The sequence below is a fragment of the Geotrypetes seraphini genome, chromosome 9 (genome assembly GCF_902459505.1).
Source record: "Geotrypetes seraphini chromosome 9, aGeoSer1.1, whole genome shotgun sequence".
NCBI classification, from domain to species: Eukaryota; Metazoa; Chordata; class Amphibia; order Gymnophiona; family Dermophiidae; genus Geotrypetes; species Geotrypetes seraphini.
The window spans coordinates 45,255,513-45,276,600 of record NC_047092.1 but is presented as its reverse complement, the minus strand read 5'-3'; the positions used below and the strand labels follow the sequence as shown (position 1 = coordinate 45,276,600).

At 42.7% G+C, this 21,088-nt stretch overlaps 1 protein-coding gene across 3 annotated transcripts in view; it reads right to left on the bottom strand.

Moving 5' to 3' along the window:
- The window catches only part of MOV10L1 (Mov10 like RISC complex RNA helicase 1), a 140,764-nt gene that overhangs the window by 41,855 nt on the left and 77,821 nt on the right, over positions 1 to 21,088 (bottom strand). For 2 of the 3 annotated variants that reach the window (XM_033957608.1, XM_033957610.1), the window contains exons 16-18: positions 17,459 to 17,637; positions 10,803 to 10,949; positions 4,930 to 5,051 (exon numbers count right to left, since the gene is read on the bottom strand). In XM_033957608.1, the coding sequence (XP_033813499.1) occupies positions 4,930 to 5,051; positions 10,803 to 10,949; positions 17,459 to 17,637 (448 nt within the window). Of the gene's footprint in view, positions 1 to 4,929; positions 5,052 to 10,802; positions 10,950 to 17,458; positions 17,638 to 17,776; positions 17,848 to 21,088 lie in introns of all 3 variants that reach the window. The other variant, XM_033957609.1, reaches the window with a different exon arrangement.

Sequence of the window (21,088 nt, the reverse complement as noted above, 5' to 3'; positions counted from 1 at the left end):
AATCACTTAAAATGGCTTTAAAAATATTTTCCTTGAATGTCAATGGACTTAACCATTCTATTAAAAGGGAAAAAACACTCAACTTTTTAAAACAGCAGGAGGCAGACATATATTTTATTCAGGAAATTCACCTATCTGCTATTGATAATAATAACTTTATTTTTGTATACCGCCATACCCCGAAGAGTTCTAGGCGGTTCACATTAGTTAGACAGAGATTACAAGTGGTTACATATCAAATTGATCATAGAGTTGCAAACAGCAAGGCAAGAGTAGTTACAAGTGGTTACATATTGAATTGATCATAGAGTTGCGAACAGCAAGGAGAGAAGTAGGGGGGAGAGGAGGGAGATGGGGGAGGGGAGATCAGAATGGGGGGAGGATTGAAAAGGGGCATTAAGGGTCTTGGTCTCGGAATAGGTGAGTTCTGAGTAGTTTTCTAAAGTCGAGGTAGTTGTAGGCCTTGAGGACCATTTGGGCTAGCCAAGGGTTTAGTTTGGCGGCTTGGAAGGCGTAGGTTTTGATGCGGCCAAGTTGGAAGGGGGTGGGTTAAGCCTAGTTTTTTCATTCCTGCGGTGGGGAAAAAGGCTGGAGTGGCTATCCTAGTGCATAGAAAATGCTCAGCTGCATTTAGTGCAGATCCTATGGAAAGATGGATTCAAGTGAACATGACCTCAAGAAAAGATATTCTGATGCTTTTTAATATTCATGTCCCTAATTCAAATTTTTCAAAACTCTTCAGCAGTTGATTCTGCCACTGGCTACGTCTAATTTAGTAGTAGCGGGGGACTTTAATGCTGTTATGGATCCATTGCTGGATAAACAATCAGGTAAACTAATAAAATCATTGGGCTTAGATAAATTTAGTACAGTCCTGTGGCTTGAAAGATATATGGCGGATTCATTTTAATGCTCGGGAATTTTCTTTCTGCTCCCATGTACATAAATCATTTTCAAGAATAAATTATATTTTTGTTTTAGATCAATTAAATCAGCAGGTTACAAAAGCCAGCAAAGACCCAATTATTTTATCAGATCATGCTGAGTTTGGATTGAATTTAAATTTGATGAACAAGATTATAGTAGACCTGTTTGGAGATTCAATAATACATTGCTTGCAAATTCAAACTTTCTTGAGGAATTTCAATTAAAAATGAATGAATATTTTCAACTCAATGCCTCAAAGGAAATCTCTTTGTAAACATTGTGGGATGCTTTCAAAGCTGCAATGATAGGGCAAATCATTTCATATTCGTCACACATTAGGAAACAACTTAATATGGAATTTTCTAATTTGGAACAAAGTATTAAGAATTTAATAATAATATTATTATTATTAAGAATTTAGAGCCACAATTGGCCTTGAAATGGGAACAAATTACTCTACAGGCCCTTTTGAAAGGGCAAATTAGATGCACATCTCCCTTGAGAAGCATACAGTGATATGGGGATTAAAACTATGCCAGGGTACACCTGGCAGGGTCTCCACATGTGTGGACCACCGGACTTGATGGATCCATGGTCTGATCCGGAGATGGCAATTCTTATGTTCTAAACATAAATACAATGAGATTTCCTCAAAATTGGCTAGGAAAGATTTGTTTTCTCAACAGGCTCTATTATGAAAACTCAAATAAAGCAGGAAGATTATAGGCTAATTACCTCAAAGCCCAAAAAAATAAATAAAAGTAAAGATTGTGGCTATTAAAGATGAGAAAGGGTGAAACTCATTCAAAAACTAGAAAATATTTTAAAAACAATTTTTGAACTATTATAAAGCTATATATTCTTCTGGGCTTTATTCAAATAAAGAAGTTGAGGGTTTAGAGTTTTTAAAGTTAATCAAGGGGCCAAAAATTCCCGAGCATATAAAAGACAATCTTGAGGCGCCTATATCACTGAAAGAACTTCAAACAGCGTTGAAGTCCCTTATAGTTGGCTCTGCTCCAGGTGGTGATAGATTTACTGTGGAGTTTTACAAATCATTCCAAATTATATTATTACCTTATCTTTTAAATTTATATCAGGCACAACTAACTAAAGGTTGCATTTCAGGTACTATGGCAGAATCTTTAACTATTGTTTTACCGAAGCCAAATAAAGATCCCATGTTGGTTTCAAATTACAGGCCTATTTCTCTGATTAATGTAGATGGAAAACTTCTGGCTAAGTTATTGGCTTTAAACTTGGACAAGGCTCTCCCTTATATTATTGGTATGCACCAAACGGGTTTTGCTGCTCAAAGACATTCCTCAAATAGCACCAGACTGGCTTTTCAAATGTTGAACTTAACGAAAGCAATGGAAGACCCAGAATTCTCTGTGTCCTTGGATGCAGAGAAGGTCTTTGATCGTGTGGAATGGACCTTTATGTATCAAGCAATGGATTGGTTTGGTATAGGATCTAAATTTATTCAAATGATCCAAACCTTGTATAGTTCCCCTTCTGCCAGATTATATATTAATAATACTTTTACAGAACGTTTTTGTCTGGAGAGGGGAGTTAGACAAGGGTTTCCATTATCCCATTTGCTTTTTGACATTGTTCTGGAACCCTTGCTTTGGCTATTCAACAGGCAAAGGAGATACAGGGTATTCCTTATGCAGGTTGGGAATATAAGGTCTCTGCTTATGCAGACAATATTTTGCTTTATTTGAGGAATCCTGAATCTACCATCCCACATTTACTAGATTTGATTGACCGATTTGGAAAACTTTCTGGATATAAAATAAATTGGAGTAAATCGGAGGTTAAATGTACACTGTCCAAAAGGATTATTTGACTCATTCCCTTTTCTTTGGAAGGAAGAGGGTATAAAATATTTAGGTATTTGGAAGATACAATGAGTACATGAAAAAAAACAATTGCTAAAGGTCTCATAAATGTGTGAGCATTGAAACCCTTTACATCTTTCTTGGTGGGGGAGAGTCCAAACTGTCAAAATGATGATTTTACCTGTAGTTTGCTACCAAATGAGTATGTTGCTGGTGTGTTTTCAAGGGTCCTTTTATAAAAAGTTGAATGGTATTCTCACAAAATTTATTTGGTTGAGTATATCTGCCAGAATTGCTTTAGTATCTTAGCAAAAACCAATTGCGGCGGGTGGGGTAAATTTTCCAAATTTCTATAGATACCACCAAGCTTTTATCATGCAGCAGGGTATGTATTGGATCCTTCCTGAAGTCTTGGAGTATCTTCCAGACTGGCTTTACTTAGAATGGCAAACTCCTAGTCTCCATTACGGTTGTGTCATAGTTTAAGTATCAAGTTACCTATGATATATAAGGACAATAGAATTTTAATTTTCTATATGGCAGACATTAAAATTTAATTAATAACTTAATACCAAATTCCGATTCATCTATCTACATGCCAGTCCTTATGGTTGAAACTCCAAGATTCAAATTGGCGAGTCTAAGATCCTCTGGAAGCACTGGTTGCAGGCAGGTATACGCCACGTTAGATGATGTGTTATCAGATGGGAGATGCTTGACTTTTCACGACTGCAACAAACATTTGGTATTGCAGTCTCAAGTATTTAAATGGTTGCAGTTGAAGCAGGCCATTCAGAAGGGTTCCCTGATTGGCATAACTTAAAAACGCAGTATAGCTTGTCGGGTCTGTGCTTCCAGACAGATTTGCTGGGGCATCAAGCAACCAAGTGGTATAAATTAATATCTAAATTTTTAAATAGAAACCAAAAACTAGTCTTAAAGACATTTGGAGCATTGAGATAAAGCAGCAGATTTCTGCGTCTCAATGGCCATGAATTTGGACTTGGAAGATGATATGTACAGCGTCAGCATCTATGAGACAAACTTGGTTTTTTTTTTTTGTTGCATAGAAGTTTTTGGACCCCAGTTAGATTACAAAAATTAGATAGTTCTAAGTCAAATAGATGCTGGCACTGTCATCTTGACAAAGGGATCATCTGCTCTTCTTTTGTCCTTTGATACTTAAATTTTGGCGATCCATTTGGGGGTCAGATAAATATAATACTGGAAGTTCCATTGGCACTGACATATGATGTAGTGCTGTTTGGTAAGTTATTGAGGACCAAGAGTCCAATAACTCCATATAACAATAAACTACTTTTCATCATGACGGGAGTTGCCATACAGCTTATTTTGAAAAATTGGGACAGGTTAAACTATAGTTTTTGGTGGGAATCTTTGTGTCAAACTTATAAATTTGAATGTATGAGTGCAATAAAATCGGGACATTATAAGAAATTCAAGGAGGTTTGGGACCCATTGACAAAATTTTGTAAAGATTGATTATTAGTTTTGTCCATTGATTATACACATCGAAGAAGGGTGGGTGGGTGAGGGGGAATATGTACTTAATCTATTTTTAAATTGTAATTTGTTTATCTTGGTCATTTGTATTACTCTTGATTATTTTCATACTGTATGAATGGGTGGGTTGGGGGGAAGGGATATGTACTTATATCAATTGATGGAATTAAGTGCTGTTTATTTTGTAAATTGTTTGATAATGTGTTGCACTTGATGTTGGTTCTTAAAATGAATAAAGATTTGGGAAAAAAAAAACCCCAGTCTTCTGCCAGCTTTCTATGCAAAACAACATACACTGCAGCATTCTAGAGTGTTTCACTCCATAAGCTTGTGGGGTGCGGGGAGGGGACAATCTGGCCCCAAAACACCTTTCAGTACCACTCGTGCTAGATTGTGAACAGAGAACAAAATATACACATCAAGGTCAACTGAAGAAACACATTATCTACCCCTAAACATCCTACTATTTTCTGAAAATCTCCATGTGCTTAGGCTAGAGGGTAATAGTTATTTGAGGCAAAGGAACATCACAAGGTTATCTGGCTTTAGAGTGAGAAGAAATATTCCATAAATTTAGGCAGTTGCTGTTTTATTACACTTATGATACTCAACTTGGTCACAAACCCATTACCTTAGCCCTATCTGGTAAAACAATCCTGCACTACTGCAGGTGCAAGCAATGATCCGGAATCGAGACGCCTTCCAAATGTCCTCTCCGTCTCTGCAGTATGGCTTCACAGCATCATGTATGGTCTGCAGAAACAAAGTAGTATCAAATCCAGAAATGTATAATAATTTGCTTGGAGGTAAAATATGATCTTTCATTATTTAAAATAGCCTTTGCATGCATGGACCTCAGCTAATGAAAAACTAAAAGACGGTGCGATTTGCAGCACATTTGGAGTGATATCTAATGTCTTCACAGAAAGGCTAATCTCACTTCTGTTAATATACACACATAAGTCCATACATTAGGTGATCAATCTATGCTCATGAACCACTTGCAGAAGGGTGTCAATCACATCTTTCAGCTCCTCCCTCCTTCAGCGGGGGAGTATAGCCCCCTCTTCAGTTTGTTCCAAAGCAACCGAGTTTCATTGTAACAGCAGAAAACAGAAGGAGGGGCACAGGGAACTTCCTTGGAAATAAAATACATTTCTGTTCTGCTCTGTAACTCATGAAAAAGAACAATTGGCATGAACTTGGAACATAGGTATATCAATGAACCAGCCTGCTGTGTGTCACCCGAGGAAATTCATAGAGCAGCTATATGGTCCAATGAGAAATGTGAGAGGCTCGACAGCTACATAAGTGTACGTGCTGATTGCACTCAGGTAGGTGGCTTGTTCATTTCCACCTTGTCATCAGTTATATTGACATTGATTTTTTGCAGATCAGACCAGAACTGGATATTCAAGAGTTACCCCGTTCCCTGCCTCATCTCTCCTCTTATAGGTGTTGTCAATTGCTTTGATAGAACCGAAGAAATGGGGCACAGCCCAGAGATACAGGAGGTGGAGCTGAGAGAAAAGGTAGATTATGCCTTGTACAAACTCATGAGTAAAGGAGAATAACCCACTTGTTCAAGACTCATATGCTTTTCTACTAGAAAGACGACCAAGATAAGAAACTAATCTTCCTCTGCAGCTTAGCTTTGTCACATGCCCTTAGGAAATGTGTGTTTTACTGGAAGCAATTTTTAGAAAAACTTGTATGTATTTTCATCCTGTCTTGAATCTTGTATCTGTTCCTCATTTTTTGCTCACTTCAAGAGACTAATTCCCATGTCCTCCTTGCTACCTAGCAGGCATAAGTGAAGTGAAGAACCTGAAGATACCATCGGCTGATAAGAAATGGGGACCATGGATGCTACAACAGATAACTGTCTGATGACCGAGACTCAGTCACTTTTCCTGACCAGAAGTGGAAGTTTCTGGATTGAGGAGTGCTTTGCTGAATATGAGAGTGTGGTCCATCCAAACTTCAACACTTTGACCTGTGAGCATAACCTGAAGATATCTGAGTAACCTGGTATGCACTGGTTACAGCAATTTTTTTTTTTAGGAGAGCACGGAATAGTCTTTCTTGAAGTGACGAGTTTTGTTAACAGGATGAAACTTTAAAAGTATATTTAAATGTATGAATGTATAAGAACAGTATTTTATGTGGATGTTTGAATAATAAATTATTTTACATGTATTAATGTAATCAGATATTGTAGGGTTGCCTACCTTAGCAATTGAATATGATAATGCAACTGTGACAACAACCTGTACCCCTCTTGAACAGAATCCATACACTTGGGGCAAATCAGTGATCCTCACAGGATCAAAAGGGTGGGGGGCTGATGGCAATCGTATTATTATGCAGGATATAGGGGAAGACATATTCCAATATGTGTGAGGAACCCCTTGCCTGGGCTACCTGAAGACAGACACCAATATTTAAATAAAAGATGAAGCTGAGAGAGAAAATGCTTGAGAGTTACAGTAAAAGAGAATATTGCTTAGAATTACTTGCAAGTGTTACTCAAAGGTTTAAATAGATTTTGGTCATTGCAGCTGTATTCCGGTAAAGTTCCAGTGATAGAAAGAAATGCCTGTGCAAGAACAGGGAACTAGGAATGTGGTAGATGATGTGAAAGGAGAGTATGTGCTGCAATTAAAAGGAATTAATATACAATATGTGAGACATATGGTTGGCTTAGATGTATTGTTAGGTATTGCCGATAAAAGTAAAACTAACTTTATGTGGGAAACTAGCAATTAAGAAATATTTTAAGATCTGCAAGTATAAGGGAAAATTTTAATGTGATAAATCTGATAAGAAATCACGTGATCAGAACTGACCAAAAGTACATTGCTGGAGTATGCAATTTATAACTGGATGTTATTTTAAAAGCTCAAAAAACTGATTGGAAAATGAACTACACTTCTCTCTCTGTATTCACAGTTTCAGCATTCGCGGTTTCGATTATTCACGATTTTTAGCTTGCTGGTTCCTCCCCCCAAATCATCTTGCATAGAGAAATCGCTGATTTCCAGCACTTTCTTCACTGCGTTTTGCCTCTCCTTCAGGAACAGAACAGGTCTTCCACCATGTTATTTGCTGTTTCACCATATTCACGCTGGTTTTTAATAGAAAACAGCGAATAACATATGAAAAAGTTATTTGCGATTTTTCTGTATTTGTGGATCTGTTAATCCCCTATCACAGTGAATATGGAGAGAGAAGTGTACATGCAATTACTAATGAGTGAAATGATGTCATGAAGTTAATACAATGGCCTGTAGTCCATGGCTCAGGGAGACTCTTCGTTCAAATTCTGCCAGTTAGCAGAGTTCCTTAGACAGGCTTGCAGCTCTCAAAGTCTGGAGCTCAACATCCCTGTCTTAGGAAAATGAGCAGAGGAGATTCAAGATAGAGAATAACACGGTGACAAAATTAATCAAGCGCGGGAAACCATCTCCATGTCATTCTTTAAAGAGAGAGGGAAGAATCAGAGTATGAATGGGCACAACCACTGACCCTCAAAGCCTTGAATTGAAGAATGCTGGTGCAGAAGGACTGAAGTTGAGATAGACACTAAAGAATGACATGGGATTGTTTCCCGAAGTTATCCAAGGGGAAGGTAACAGTGATGAATTTTGTCACCATGGCATTCTCTAATTCAAGGTAAACAAGCCCAACAGTACCCTGAAAACTAAAATCTATTTACAGGGATCTCGAGGACTGGCTTTGGAGGGTCACCACCTTAAGGCAAGCTAAAGAAAAATTAATGTACATTTTTACTATGAGTAATTAGTTCCCTATATAACAAAAATACTATATATCACTGACCTAAGAACTACTCTACCCATACCCACAACCAATACACTTCAATACCTTGAACCCCATGATCAGGATCCCAGAGCAGACATGAATTGGGATCACTTCGAATTCCCAAACTGGCACCAGTTCCTAAGTTTATTCAACAACTACACCAAATCTAACTGCCTACTCGACGAATGCTCCCCTAAAATCATGAGAGTTGCCCCCCCTGACTTCAAAATGGAACTATTCACATGGTTAACAACTGCCCTTACAAACGGAACATTAAACAAGGATATGGGACACATACTGATTACTCCTATCCCCAAAGATCAAAAAACCTCAATAGCACTAACATCCAATAGCAAGCATTCTGGATTGGTCAACCTACAACTAACAGACTACCTAGACAAATTTAACACCCTCAGTGAACACCAATCAGGCTTCAGGAAAGGATACAGCACAGAAACCGTCATAGCTTCCATACTAAACCACCTCTATGATCTTTTCAGCAAAGGCAAAGCGCATTGATTCTGCAACTTGACCTTAGCAGTGCGTTCGACCTAGTAGACCACGAAATCATGCTACTGTGACTTGACGCAATAGGAATCTCGGGAAAGGTAATGAAATGGTTCCAAGAATTCCTAACAAACAGATCCTACCGAGTAACCAGCAACGGAAATTACTCCAACCATGGAAAAACCCATCAGGGGTGCCCCAAGGCTCCCCTCTATCACCCACATTATTCAACATCTACCTCGCATCCTTAGGTCACCTACTACAAAAATTAAACTTAAAACACTATATATACGCAGACGATATAGCCATCCTAATCCCCTTAAATGACATCACAAATTAAACTATAGATAACCTCTCACACACAATGATAGAAATCGAAAAATGGACCACCAGCTTCAAACTAAAACTAAACACAGAGAAAACAAAGTCTTTTTGGCAAGCCCCAACGACAAAATAACAAAAACATCGTTAAAAATAAACGGCCATGAATACCCAATCTCCCTTATAACCCCAATGTATTATGTAACATCTTTCTTCTCTCACGTATTCTTTCCCCATGTTTCTCTGCAGACTGCAGAGGGTTGGAGTAAAGGGTCAATATTCTGACTGGCGGGGAGTCACGAGCGGTGTGCCACAGGGATCGGTGCTGGGGCCTTTACTCTTTAACATATTCATCAATGACCTGGAAAAGGAGGCAAAATGTGAGGTTATAAAATTCGCAGACGATACCAAACTGTGCGGCAGAGTTAGGACCAGGGAGGAGTGTGAGGACATGCAAAGGGACCTGGACAAGCTGGAAGACTGGGCAAACAAATGGCAAATGCGCTTCAATGTGGACAAATGCAAGGTCATGCATATAGGGAAAAAGAACCCGTTGTTCAGCTACAAATTGGGGGGGGGGGGGTATTGTTGGGAGACAGCAGACTCGAGAGAGACTTGGGTGTGCTGGTGGATGCATCACTGAAGCCATCTGCACAGTGCGCAGCAGCCTCGAAAAAAGCCAACAGGATGCTGGGAATCATAAAGAAGGGCATAACAACCAGAACACGGGAAGTCATCATGCCATTGTATCGAGCGATGGTGCGTCCACATCTAGAATACTGCGTTCAGTATTGGTCGCCGCACCTCAAGAAGGACATGGCGGTACTTGAGAGAGTCCAAAGGAGAGCAACGAAAATGGTAAGAGGGCTGGAACACTGCTCATACGCCGAGAGGCTGGATAGGCTGGGGCTCTTCTCTCTGGAGAAAAGGAGGCTCAGGGGAGATATGATAGAGACCTTCAAGATCATGAGGGGCATAGAGAGGGTGGATAGGGACAGATTCTTCAGACTGAAGGGGACAGCAAATACGAGGGGGCATTCTGAGAAACTGAAGGGAGACAGGTTCAAAACAAATGCAAGGAAGTTTTTTTTCACCCAAAGGGTCGTGGACACTTGGAATGCGCTACCGGAGGAAGTGATCAGGCAGAGTACGGTACAAGGATTCAAACAGGGATTGGATGGATTCCTGAGGGATAAAGGGATCGTGGGATACTGAGGGAGGAGCTGGGATGTAACACAAGTATAGGAAGTTAACCAGGTAATGAGTATAAACCAACCAGGTCGTGCATGTGCAAGACCGGAGGGCTAGGACTTCGATAGGAAGGCAGGACTTAAATGGGAAACCAAGGTGGCAAGGGAGCCCCTTCTGATGATTCAGACAGGTCTTGACCTGTTTGGGCCGCCGCGGGAGCGGACTGCTGGGCAGGATGGACCTGTGGTCTGACCCGGCAGAGGCACTGCTTATGTTCTTATTATGTAACATCCTTCTTCTTGCATTTTGTAATTCGCTGAGTGTCCAGCCTTCTTTCTATGTGAACCGCCTAGAAGTCACTTTGACTAAGGCGGTATAGAAAAATAAAGTTATTATTATTACTATTATACTAATCAAGGAAATTAGATGTGTGTCTAAAATCATTGTACCATCTCCCCTAACATGCACACTACTTTGTGTGTCAAGTTCATATACAGTCCCTAAGCAGTAAGGATAATTCTTCAGACAGCAACTGTGAAAGATGCCTTATTGAAGAGAGCCCTAAAACAGCTAGGTCTGAAAGAATTACCAGCTCACAATGAAAATCTAGTTAACAAAGCAAAACACGAAAGCAAAGAACAGAGTCCAAAAATTCTAAATTACCTCTTCTATCCGGCAGGAAGCATTAACTCTCACCATTGCACACGGCTCCAGCATCTGGCTTTCATGTAGGCGTAAACAAACAAGGTCAGTGGCACTGTTTGATGGTGCACATACCAGTATTCGACTATCTGGCAGTGAAAAATGGATCTGTAGGTAGCAGAGGTACAAAATTACAACTTATGAAATGATTAATGAAAAAATAAACATTCTGGCTACAAAAACTAACATACTCCCAGAGTTACCCAAATCTCACGTTAATGGCAAAGAGCATGCCTATTTTCATCATGATATCTTGGTCTAACTGTATGAAACCATATCTCAAACTAAAAAACTAAGCTTATATTCCCCAGTGAAGACGAACACAGCTCAGATATGCTAGGGTTTATTTTTCTCCATTTTCGTTATGCAAATATATACCTTAACTGTTTTTGATATTATGAATTATACATTTTTGCATGTATGAATTTCATTGCATTTTCACAAATTGTATTTTAATAATAATAACAGTTTATATACCGCAGTACCGTGAAGTTCTATGTGGTTTACAACGATTAAAAGGTATTACAGATCAAGTGGAATAAACAAAGTTCAGAGTTGGTGAATAACAGTTCTAAAGTCACCATCGGCAATTCTTTAAACTGAAATGAAAGTATGATCATCTTTTTCTTAAATAATTCAACAGCCATTTCCAACAGATTATCTTTTATGGCTTTCACAACTACCGTGTTTCCCCCAAAATAAGACTGTCTTATATTCATTTGGGGCCCAAAAAGGGCACTAGGTTTTATTTTCGGGTAGGGCTTATTTTCGGGTAAGTACATGATCATTTCTCCCTTCCTATACTTCACCCCAATTCTTCTTCTTGCCTTTTCCCCACATGTGCAACATCTTTCCTCCCCTCTCAGCCATCCCCTTGTGCCTTCCCTCTGCAGCATCTTTCTATCCCTCCATTCCTCCCATTCCCCTGTGCAGCAGAACCCTTGACCAGCTTCCATCCTTCCCATCCCTCGTGCAGCAGAACCTTTTGCCCAGCTTCCATCCTTCCCTCCCATCCATTCCTTGTGCAGATCCCTTGAACAACCGCAGCCGCCCCCGCCAAGCAGCCGATCCCCTGCTGACCCTTCATCCTTCCCTCCCCCATCCCACCGACCGCGACCATAAATATCTTCCGGCAGAGGAGCGTTGGGCCGGCAGCCTTCTTGCTGGGCCTTCTGTGTACCGATGACATCATCAGTAATGCTGCACAAAGAAGGCCCCAGCAAGAAGGCTGTGAATCAGCCTGCGAGTGCTGCTGGCTCGACGCTCTTCTGCTTGATGCTCCTCTGCGTGGTGGGAGTTTAGGGGAAGCGCAGCTGCCGACTAGGGCTTATTTTTTGGGGTAGGGCTTATATTAAGACCTACCCCGAAATTCATGCTAGGACTTATTTTCGGGGAAACACAGTATTATCTTTCTTTGTGTGCCTTTGGCAGAATTATGCACTCAATACAGCACTTAAAGGTGACAGATCACACCAGAAACAAGTTAAAAGATTTTAGAGATTTTCCATGTGCATGTTTGACTGAACACATTTTAAATCTTCATATGGTTAGCTTCAGTAGTTTCCTAAACTTTAAACATGTCTCTGATCTAAAAGAAGGAAAAATGTTCCAATACCTTGTAGCTGAAATGCAAATGTGACTATATATTTTTTTTAAAAGATCTTGCTGAAGAATATGAAAGGATTAAAGAATCCTTTGCATGCAAGGAATGTGTTATTAGAGGTAACTCAGTTTGTTGAATCAAGCACCTTGGTGCTTGACTTCGTAAAATTCTGAATACAAAAGTATAAATTTTAAAGTAACATCATACTTCAACAAAGAGCCAATGCAAAATAATCAACAGAGGGGTTACTCTATCAAATTTACATGTCTCAAAAATGAACTTTGCTGCCTCATTCTGAACTAATTGAAGTCATTTCACTGATGTATCTGTGCAGTCTAAATAAAACAGATTACAATAATCAAGCTGTGATTATATAACTACTTGAATAACTGGTGACAACATTCTGTGAGAGATTAAAAGCTGTTTTGTAAGCGGAGTTTTGGGCTGCTTTGCTGCAGTTTAATAAAGTTTCTCTAGGAAAACAGAACAAAAACAGAATTGAAAGTTGATCTGAGCTCCAGAAAGAGGATGGATGAGAATTAAGGTGCCTACAGAAAGCATTCTGAGCTCCAAGGTCTAAAGTGGGACAATATACTGTTCACTGGGCCCCTCCATCTTTTTGTGATCAGGAAGTACTTATGTATACCATAGTTCTTCTTTTTGATGTATTTCTTTCTGCTTAATAAAATAGATTTGAACATAAAATCCCTTCCCTCTCTCCCCGGTGTAACAGGCTGAACCACATCAGCCTGCAAGAGGGAAGAGTTCATTGTTCACCTGGCCAGGATGAACAGACAGATGTAGAAGTGTTAGCAGAAATTAGGAAGGCTAAAACCGAGTAGCACAATAATGGGCAATTTTAATTACCAAAATCACTGGAAGAGAAATATAACCACTTTAAACACAATAAACTATCTCCTTCTACTGAGGAGGAAGATTATCAACACAAAAAGATCTATGGTGGAGAAAAAGACCTCACATTCACTCAAGGAACTCATCAAACAGCAAAAGCTGCATAGCAAGTGAGATCTTAGATTATCATCAGTCATAAAAACAACTCCATCATATATATGTTAATAGTCCAATCTCCCATCCAACAGCAGGAACAGCCAAAGTAGAAATTCCTTCAGTTGATACATGAGATGTATAACAATTATCCAGGCAGGTAGAACACAGGCAAGGTGGTCCTCTCTTGGACAGGTTGAACATCCATCCCAGCGACTACAGAACTCCATAACCCGGGAGCTCTCCTGAAAAGACTTTGTTCGGATCAACCAGTCGTCCAGATAGGGATGAACCAGAATGCCCTCCTTGCCTAAGGCCGCCACCACAACCATAATAATTTTGGTGAACATCCACAGAGCCGTGGCCAGACCAAAGGGAAGCGCATAAAACTGATAGTGCCCTCCCAAGGAACCGGTGATGGGAGGCCTGAATTGGAACATGCAGGTAGGCCTCCGTCAGATCGAGAGAAGTCAGGAATTCCCCCAGCTGAACCACCAGAATGACAGATATTAGGGTCTCCATATGAAAAAATGGAAGCCAGAGTACCCTGTTGACTCTCTTCAAATCCAAGATGGGCTGAAAAGACCCCTCTTCCTTGGGCACCACGAAGTAAATGGAATACCTGCCAGTGCGAAACTCCTGAGGAGGCATGGGTTCTACAGCTTTGAGATCGAGTAACTGCTATAAGTTCTGATGAAAAGCCCGCCTCTTCCAGGCGGCCTGACAAGGAAAAGAGAGAAAATGATCCGGCAAGGACCAGGCAAACTACAGAGCATATCCGTCCTGAATCACCTCCAGGATCCACTGATCCATCGTGACTGTGGTCCACTCATGGTAAAACTCCCGCAACTGGCCACCCACCGGCACCAGGGGAAGGGCCCACAAGGAGTCATTTTGCTGGATGGGCGCCAGAGGGGCTGCCAGAAGAGTCCCACCCTCTTCAGCGGGCCCCCCTAAAAGGACTGCATACACTAAAAGAAATGGCCCCAGGAAGACCCAGTGGAAGGAAAAGAAGCCACCCCTCGCCCAGGGCAGTAATGGCAAAAATCACATAAGCGCCCCTGAGCAACGCCCCCCTCCCCCCCCACGCAGGTGGACGAGCACAGTCCTCAGGAAGGTGGGGCACCTTAGAGTCAGTCAAGGTCTTAACCAACTTATCAGAATCCTCGCAAAACAAGAAAGACCCCTGAAAGGGAAATTTACTAAGCTTAGCCTTAGATGCTGCATCCACCGACCAACCCCGGAGCCACAGGGTACGATGAGCGACCACGCCGAGAGCCATGGACGTAACCAAAGCCCGTAGCAGATCATACATTGCATCCGAAAGATATGAAGCACCCATCTCAATCTTAGTTACCTCCTGATCCACCAAAGATCAGTCATTAGACTCCCGGTCAAGAACATGTTCAGACAATCAGACCGCCACACATCACCACCTAAACTGCCAGGGAAGCCACATCAAAACTCTGCTTAAGAAGAGACTCTATCGTACGATCCTCAAAGTCCTGCAAAGCTCAGACGCCCTCAACCAGCACCGTATGCCGAGGCTACCGCACTCACCACAGGTGACTTCAAGGTATCCCTATTCCCCTCCGGAATGAGATACAGGCGAGCCATAGACTGTGCAAAACGAAAAGTTGTTTCCAGCGCCTTCCATTGTGCGAGCACAATATCCTGAATATCTTGATACGTAGGAAGAGAGGGAGGCAGAGCGGTTCCCCCGAAGCAGGGGGTCCACCACATGCGAGGGTTCCTTTGCATCCTCCTCAAAATGCAAAACCAACGAAACCTGAAGAATAAGCTCCTGGAGCTCTACCTGCTGAAAAATGCGCACCACTGACACATCCTCGACAGCTGGCAGCTCCGTAAAACACCCACCAGCAGCATCCATCCTCCCGAGAGGATCTTGGGAGGTCCACCAAGGGGTACAAGTCTTCATCAGTCGAAAACACTTCTGCAAACAAAAAATCATCGTCCCATTAGATCCTCAGCTGCTTGCACAAAGCTCGGGGGAGGGGACTGGATTAGAAATGCTGCTGAGGGGGACTGAATGGGGTAGGAAGCGGAGGGCGAAAGACACCCTGAAAAACTCAAAACCCCCCAGGGAGGAAACAGGACCCCTGGCTTACTGAAGATAAGCCTTGTACAAAGCTAACACAGAATCTGGGGAGAAACCCCCTGGCGGCACAGCAGGACTCACTGCCAAAGCAGGAGACCCAGTAAAAACCTGCCCCTGTCTTACCAAAACAGGGAGGTCACGTCACCTAAGGCTACAGACAAAATGGAGGAGCTTTCTACCAAAATCCACCAAAAAAAAAAAAAAAAATTTTTCCCCCGACCCCTGCAGCAGCAAAGAGGCCTGAACCGCCCCAGCCACTAAAGAAGGCAGCAATGGTAAGGGATTCCACAACACTATCGGTGATAAGGGAAACCCTAGTTCCCTGACCTTCAGCTGGGGAAATCCCTGTGTGGGCAGCTGGGGAAGCCCGGGCTGCCCCACTGCCTGCTGCCAACACCCGAAGGGGAACCTTGCTGGTTGGCATCCAAAGCCGATGAGGATTCCCCTTCTCGCTGGGTGGCGCACCTCGAACACAGGCCGGTTGCATCGAGCGTGCATCTGCAGCACACTGAGCACTTTTTCCCTTTAAAAGTGCTCAGTGCGAAAACCGCTACTAAGCTGAAAAATAAAGTGCCTGTTAGCAATTAAATACAATTAAGGTCAATTGAAGGCTTCCCTTCAGACAGGCACTGCCTCAGGACTTTTTATTTTTTTTATTTTTTTATTGATATTTTGAACTTGACAATGTATACATTTGAAAAATCGAAAAAAAAAAAAAAATTTTTTTTAAATACAGTATAACTTTACAATAGAACAGACTCCACTGGCTCTCTAAGCCATATGCCTTGCCAGTATCGGTGGGAAGGCTTACAGCTGAGTCACCTCTACTGAAAAATTGGGGGAGGATGTGGGAAAAGGGGGAAGGGACTTGACCTGTTGAGTGTGGTACCCCCAATGTCAGAAGGACCCCCGAAAGGGTCCCTCAAGCTCAATCCGGCAACACAAACGGGATCCAGAAGGCCTCAAAATAAAATCCAACAGCCCTACACTAACTCAGGGAAGTGTGCACAGGCTAACTACCTCCACCTGCTGGAGACTGAAAGCAGACTGGTTGTACTTGGGATGGCACAGCCCACTTGAATTGTAGCCAAATGTTTGTGTCTCAGTCTCCACCTCCTGGTCATGGTGAGCTATTACCTATCAGTGAGCTGTGCCGGTCTGGAGAGACGCTTAAAGAAGACAAGAGATTTGCATACCAAGCCAGCAATGCATGAACATCTCTCTCATGCACATTCACTATGAATGTCCCAAGGAGTAGTTTGGAGTGGTTTGAGAATCACTGTGTTAGAGAATCAAAATATAGAAGACAAAGCCGATTTGGAAAACAAGCAATATCCAGCAAGTTGCAGACTAATAAAACTAACATAGTGCTTCTCAACATTCTCCCATAGGCACACCTAGCCAGTCAGGTTTTCAGGAGTCCCACAGTGAATATGCACGACAGATCTGAATAGAAAAGACCTCAATTATTTGCAAATTTCTCTCATGTATATTCATTGTAGATATCCTGAACATTTGACTGGCTAAGTGTGCCTCTAGGACAGGGGTGTCAAAAACCCTCCTCAAGGGCCGCAATCCAGTTGGGTTTTCAGGATTTCCCCAATGAATATGCATGAGATCTATTAGCATACAATGAAAGCAGTGCATGCAAATAGATCTCATGTATATTCATTGGGGAAATTCTAAAAACCTGACTGGATTGTGGCCCTCAAGGAGCGACTTTGACACCTCTGCTCTAGGAGATGATTGAGAAGCTAGGACAGCTTTTTAGTCTGAGGACTAGATGGGCACATTTGTCCATATTTACTGTCATCATCTGTTGTAATACATAACTGGACACATTTTGTTTCTATTTGTTTAGGCCACTTTGAGGTCAACCACTGCAGTTACCTGTAAAACAGCTTCTATCACAGTTACGGTTTTTCCAGTGCCTGGGGGCCCAAAGATGATATAGGGTGTTGGACGGCATTCCCCACCAAGAATCCTCTTCACTGCCATTTTCTGATGCTCATTCAGTAAAGGGTTGAAGAACTTCCTGCCTTTCATTTTAGATGTTCTGTATCGCTTTGCTGTTTTCAATTCAGAGGTAAACAATACAAAAAAAGGAAAAGTGCTGCAACTGAACTCGTATGTTTCCTTTATGTATGGAACTAGTAGAATGGAACCAACACAAAATATGCAGCGCCTTCAGTTATGCAGATTACTTACCGTATTTCCCCACATATAGTTCGCCCCTCTGCACAAGCCGCACCCATGTATAGGCCACAGAAAAAGCCGACCTATGTATAAAAACCGGAAGATAAGCTGCCTCATGATATTAGCCGTGGCTTATCTTCTGGTACCTCCCCCTGCCTTTTTCAGTCATCCCCCCGGTACCTCCTTCAAAACCCCCTCGCTGGATGGCTCGAGTCTCCAGCAGTGCAGGGCAGCCGCGATTTTTTTAGCATCCAGCCTGCCCCCACACCGCCTGCTGAATGGCTGATGTCGGCTCTCGCGAGAACTGACGTCAGTCACTCAGCAAGCAGTGCAGGGACAGGCTGGATGCTGAAGAGATCGTGGCTGCCCTGCACCGCTAGAGATTTGAGCCGTGCACCGTCTGCCATCCAGCGTGGGGGCTCCAAAAAAGATACTGAGGGTGGGGGATAATTTAAAATTGCTACATAGGCCACGCCCCATACACGGTTTGTAAAACCCATGTATAGGACGTGGCCTATATATGGGGAAATATGGTAATACAAACAACCCAACCCATTTTCATCCCAACTAGCCAACTCAGAGTTCTAGGCAAAGTAGAAGGTGCACGTTGGCTCCATAGCAAATGGTAAGCCTTTTTTAGGATCCTAGGTTCTAACTTTTAAATAAGTCTCCTGTTCACAAAACTGCTAGAAGGCAGCTTAATTTATTTATTTAAAAAAAAAAAAAAAAGGTACAAACTTTCATCTTCTAGTCAGTCTTGTGTTTGCATTAATGTGAGACACACAAAAATAATAGCATTAACAGACATATAGGGTCCCTCTTACAAAGTCGCAGTATTGATGTTGCTTCTGCAGTAAATGTACCGAAGCCCATTTAATTCTTATGAGCTTTGTAAGAGGGGCCCATAGCATTTTCATGGATTTTTCTTGTCTTAGGCACTGGCCCTATTTACTCCTGAGATGTAGACTAAATGATCTGGAGATCCATTCCACAAGGAAAATAATAAGTCTATTGTTTTTCCTTTTTATTAATCTATTCATTTTCTCATATTATACTGTAAAAATATGGAACTGCAAAATAAGAAATAAATGATGCATGCATATACTTCACTATTCTGTTCAGCCCTCTCCTAAGCATCTCAGACCTTTCAAATTGTTCAGTGTAAACTCCTATATCTACTAATTTGTTTTGCAGTTAAGAATGAGTAATTTAAATCTGAAGTAGAGAGTTGCGCGGGGACAGAAATCCCACCCGTCCCCGCCAAAGTCCCACCCGTCCCCACCCGTCCCCGTGAGGAATCCCTCCGTCCCCACCCGTCCCCGCGAGGAATCCCCTCCGTCCCCACCCGTCCCCGCGAGGAATCCCCTCCGTCCCCACCCGTCCCCGCGAGGAATCCCCTCCGTCCCCGCCCGTCCATATAAACTTCAGAAATAGTTATTTCATTTAATTATGCTACTGAATTAAAGGCTCTGGTAGAAACCCATTTACAAATAAGCAAAAAGACTTTATTAATTTGAAAATATTAATTGGGAAGAATACATACTTTGCAAATGGGTTTCTACCAGAGCCTCTAATGTTTATAAATTTTTATCAACACAACTAATATACTACTTTATCCTGAAGCAAAATAAAAAAAAAGAAATATAATTCTTTTCCTACCTTTGTTGTCTGGTTTCTGCTTTCCTCATGTTCTCATTCAATTCCTTCCATCCACTGTCTCTCTTCCTTCTGCATCTTCCATTTGCTCTGTTACTGTGCCTCTCCCTTTCTTCCCCCTTCCAAATTGGTCTGGCACCCATCTTCTTCTCTCCGCTCCCCCCATAGTCTGGCATCTGTCTTTTTCCCTGCCAGCGTCTTCTCCCTACTCTCTCTTCCCCATTTCCTTTCAGCGTCCTTCTCCCCCCATCTTCCCCATGTCCTGTCAGCATCCTTCTCCCTCTCTGTCTTCCCCATGGCCTTTCAGCGTCCTTCTCCACCCCATTGTATTCCCCATGTGCTTTCAGCGTCCTTCTCCCTCCTCTGTCTTCAAGTGCTTTCAGAGTCCTTCCCCCCCTCCTCCCGTCTTCCCCATGGCCTTTCAGCGTCCTTCTCCCCACTCCTTCTCTACCGCCCCGGGTGCAGCACAGCCGGCCAGGTCCCCTTATTTTTGTGGCACTTCCCCGACCGACTGACAACAGCCCTGGTCCGACAAACCTCCCTGCCCTTAACTGCGAATCTAAATTACCTTATTACAGCTGCTGTAAGAAGATAATTTAGATTCGCGGCTACAGGGCAGGGAGGATTGTCGGACCGGGGCTGTTGTCGGTCGGTCGGGGAAGTGCCACAAAAGTAAGGGGACCTGGCCGGCTGTGCTGCAACCGGGGCGGGGTGTAGCGGGGCGGACCGCCCCCTCCCTTGGTAGCCACTCGAACCGCGAGGCTACTCTCCTCCTTACCTGCACTGCCTGCAGCACAGAGCCAAACGGAAGTCTTCCCGACGTCAGCGCTGACGTCGGAGGGAGGGAGGGCTTTGTTTAAGCCCTCCCTCCCTTCCGACGTCAGCGCTGACATCGGGAAGACTTCCGTTCGGCTCTGTGCTGCAAGCAGAGAAAGTAGGGAGAAGAGCCGCGCAACTGAGTACATCCAGCCCCGCAGGAACCCCGCGACTCTCGGAGGCGTCCCTACGGGATCCCCGCGACCCTAGGGGGCGTCCCCACGGGATCCCCGCGACCCTAGGGGCATCCCCACGGGATCCCCGTGACCCAAAGGGGGAACCCGCGGGTCCCGCGGGATTCCCGTCGTCCCCGTTCCCGTGCAGCTCTCTAATCTGAAGGGCAATATGCATGTTTAAAATTCAAGTGGTGGGCTATCTTGGTCAAATGGCTATATTGTCTTCTTTCTCCCTTCTGCCACATCTTTTCACTTCCAACTAGCCCTCACCCATCAGAGATTCAAGCACTCAGACTGGCTTCTCACTTGCATGGCTTCCAGAGGTTGCTAGATCCCATGTGCTTTCTAACAGTCTCCTTGAGCCATCAAGTCTTACTCCCTTCTTTGCAGGGAAAATGAGGTTCTTACCTCGATAATTTTCTTTGTAGTAGAAAGGCAACAGATTCCATACCATAGGTGAATACCTCTTTTCCACAAACTGTTGCAGAAGAATGTCAATCACATCTTTCGGCTCTACCTCCTTCCCAGTGGACTGTACTGCCACCTTCAGTTCGTACCAAAGTAGTCAAATACCACTGTGATGTAAAACAGTGACCCACAAACTTTCTGAAGCCGTGGCACACTAAACTCAGTGCTGCGGCTGGAGGGCATCTGGAAATGCACAGACATCAACACG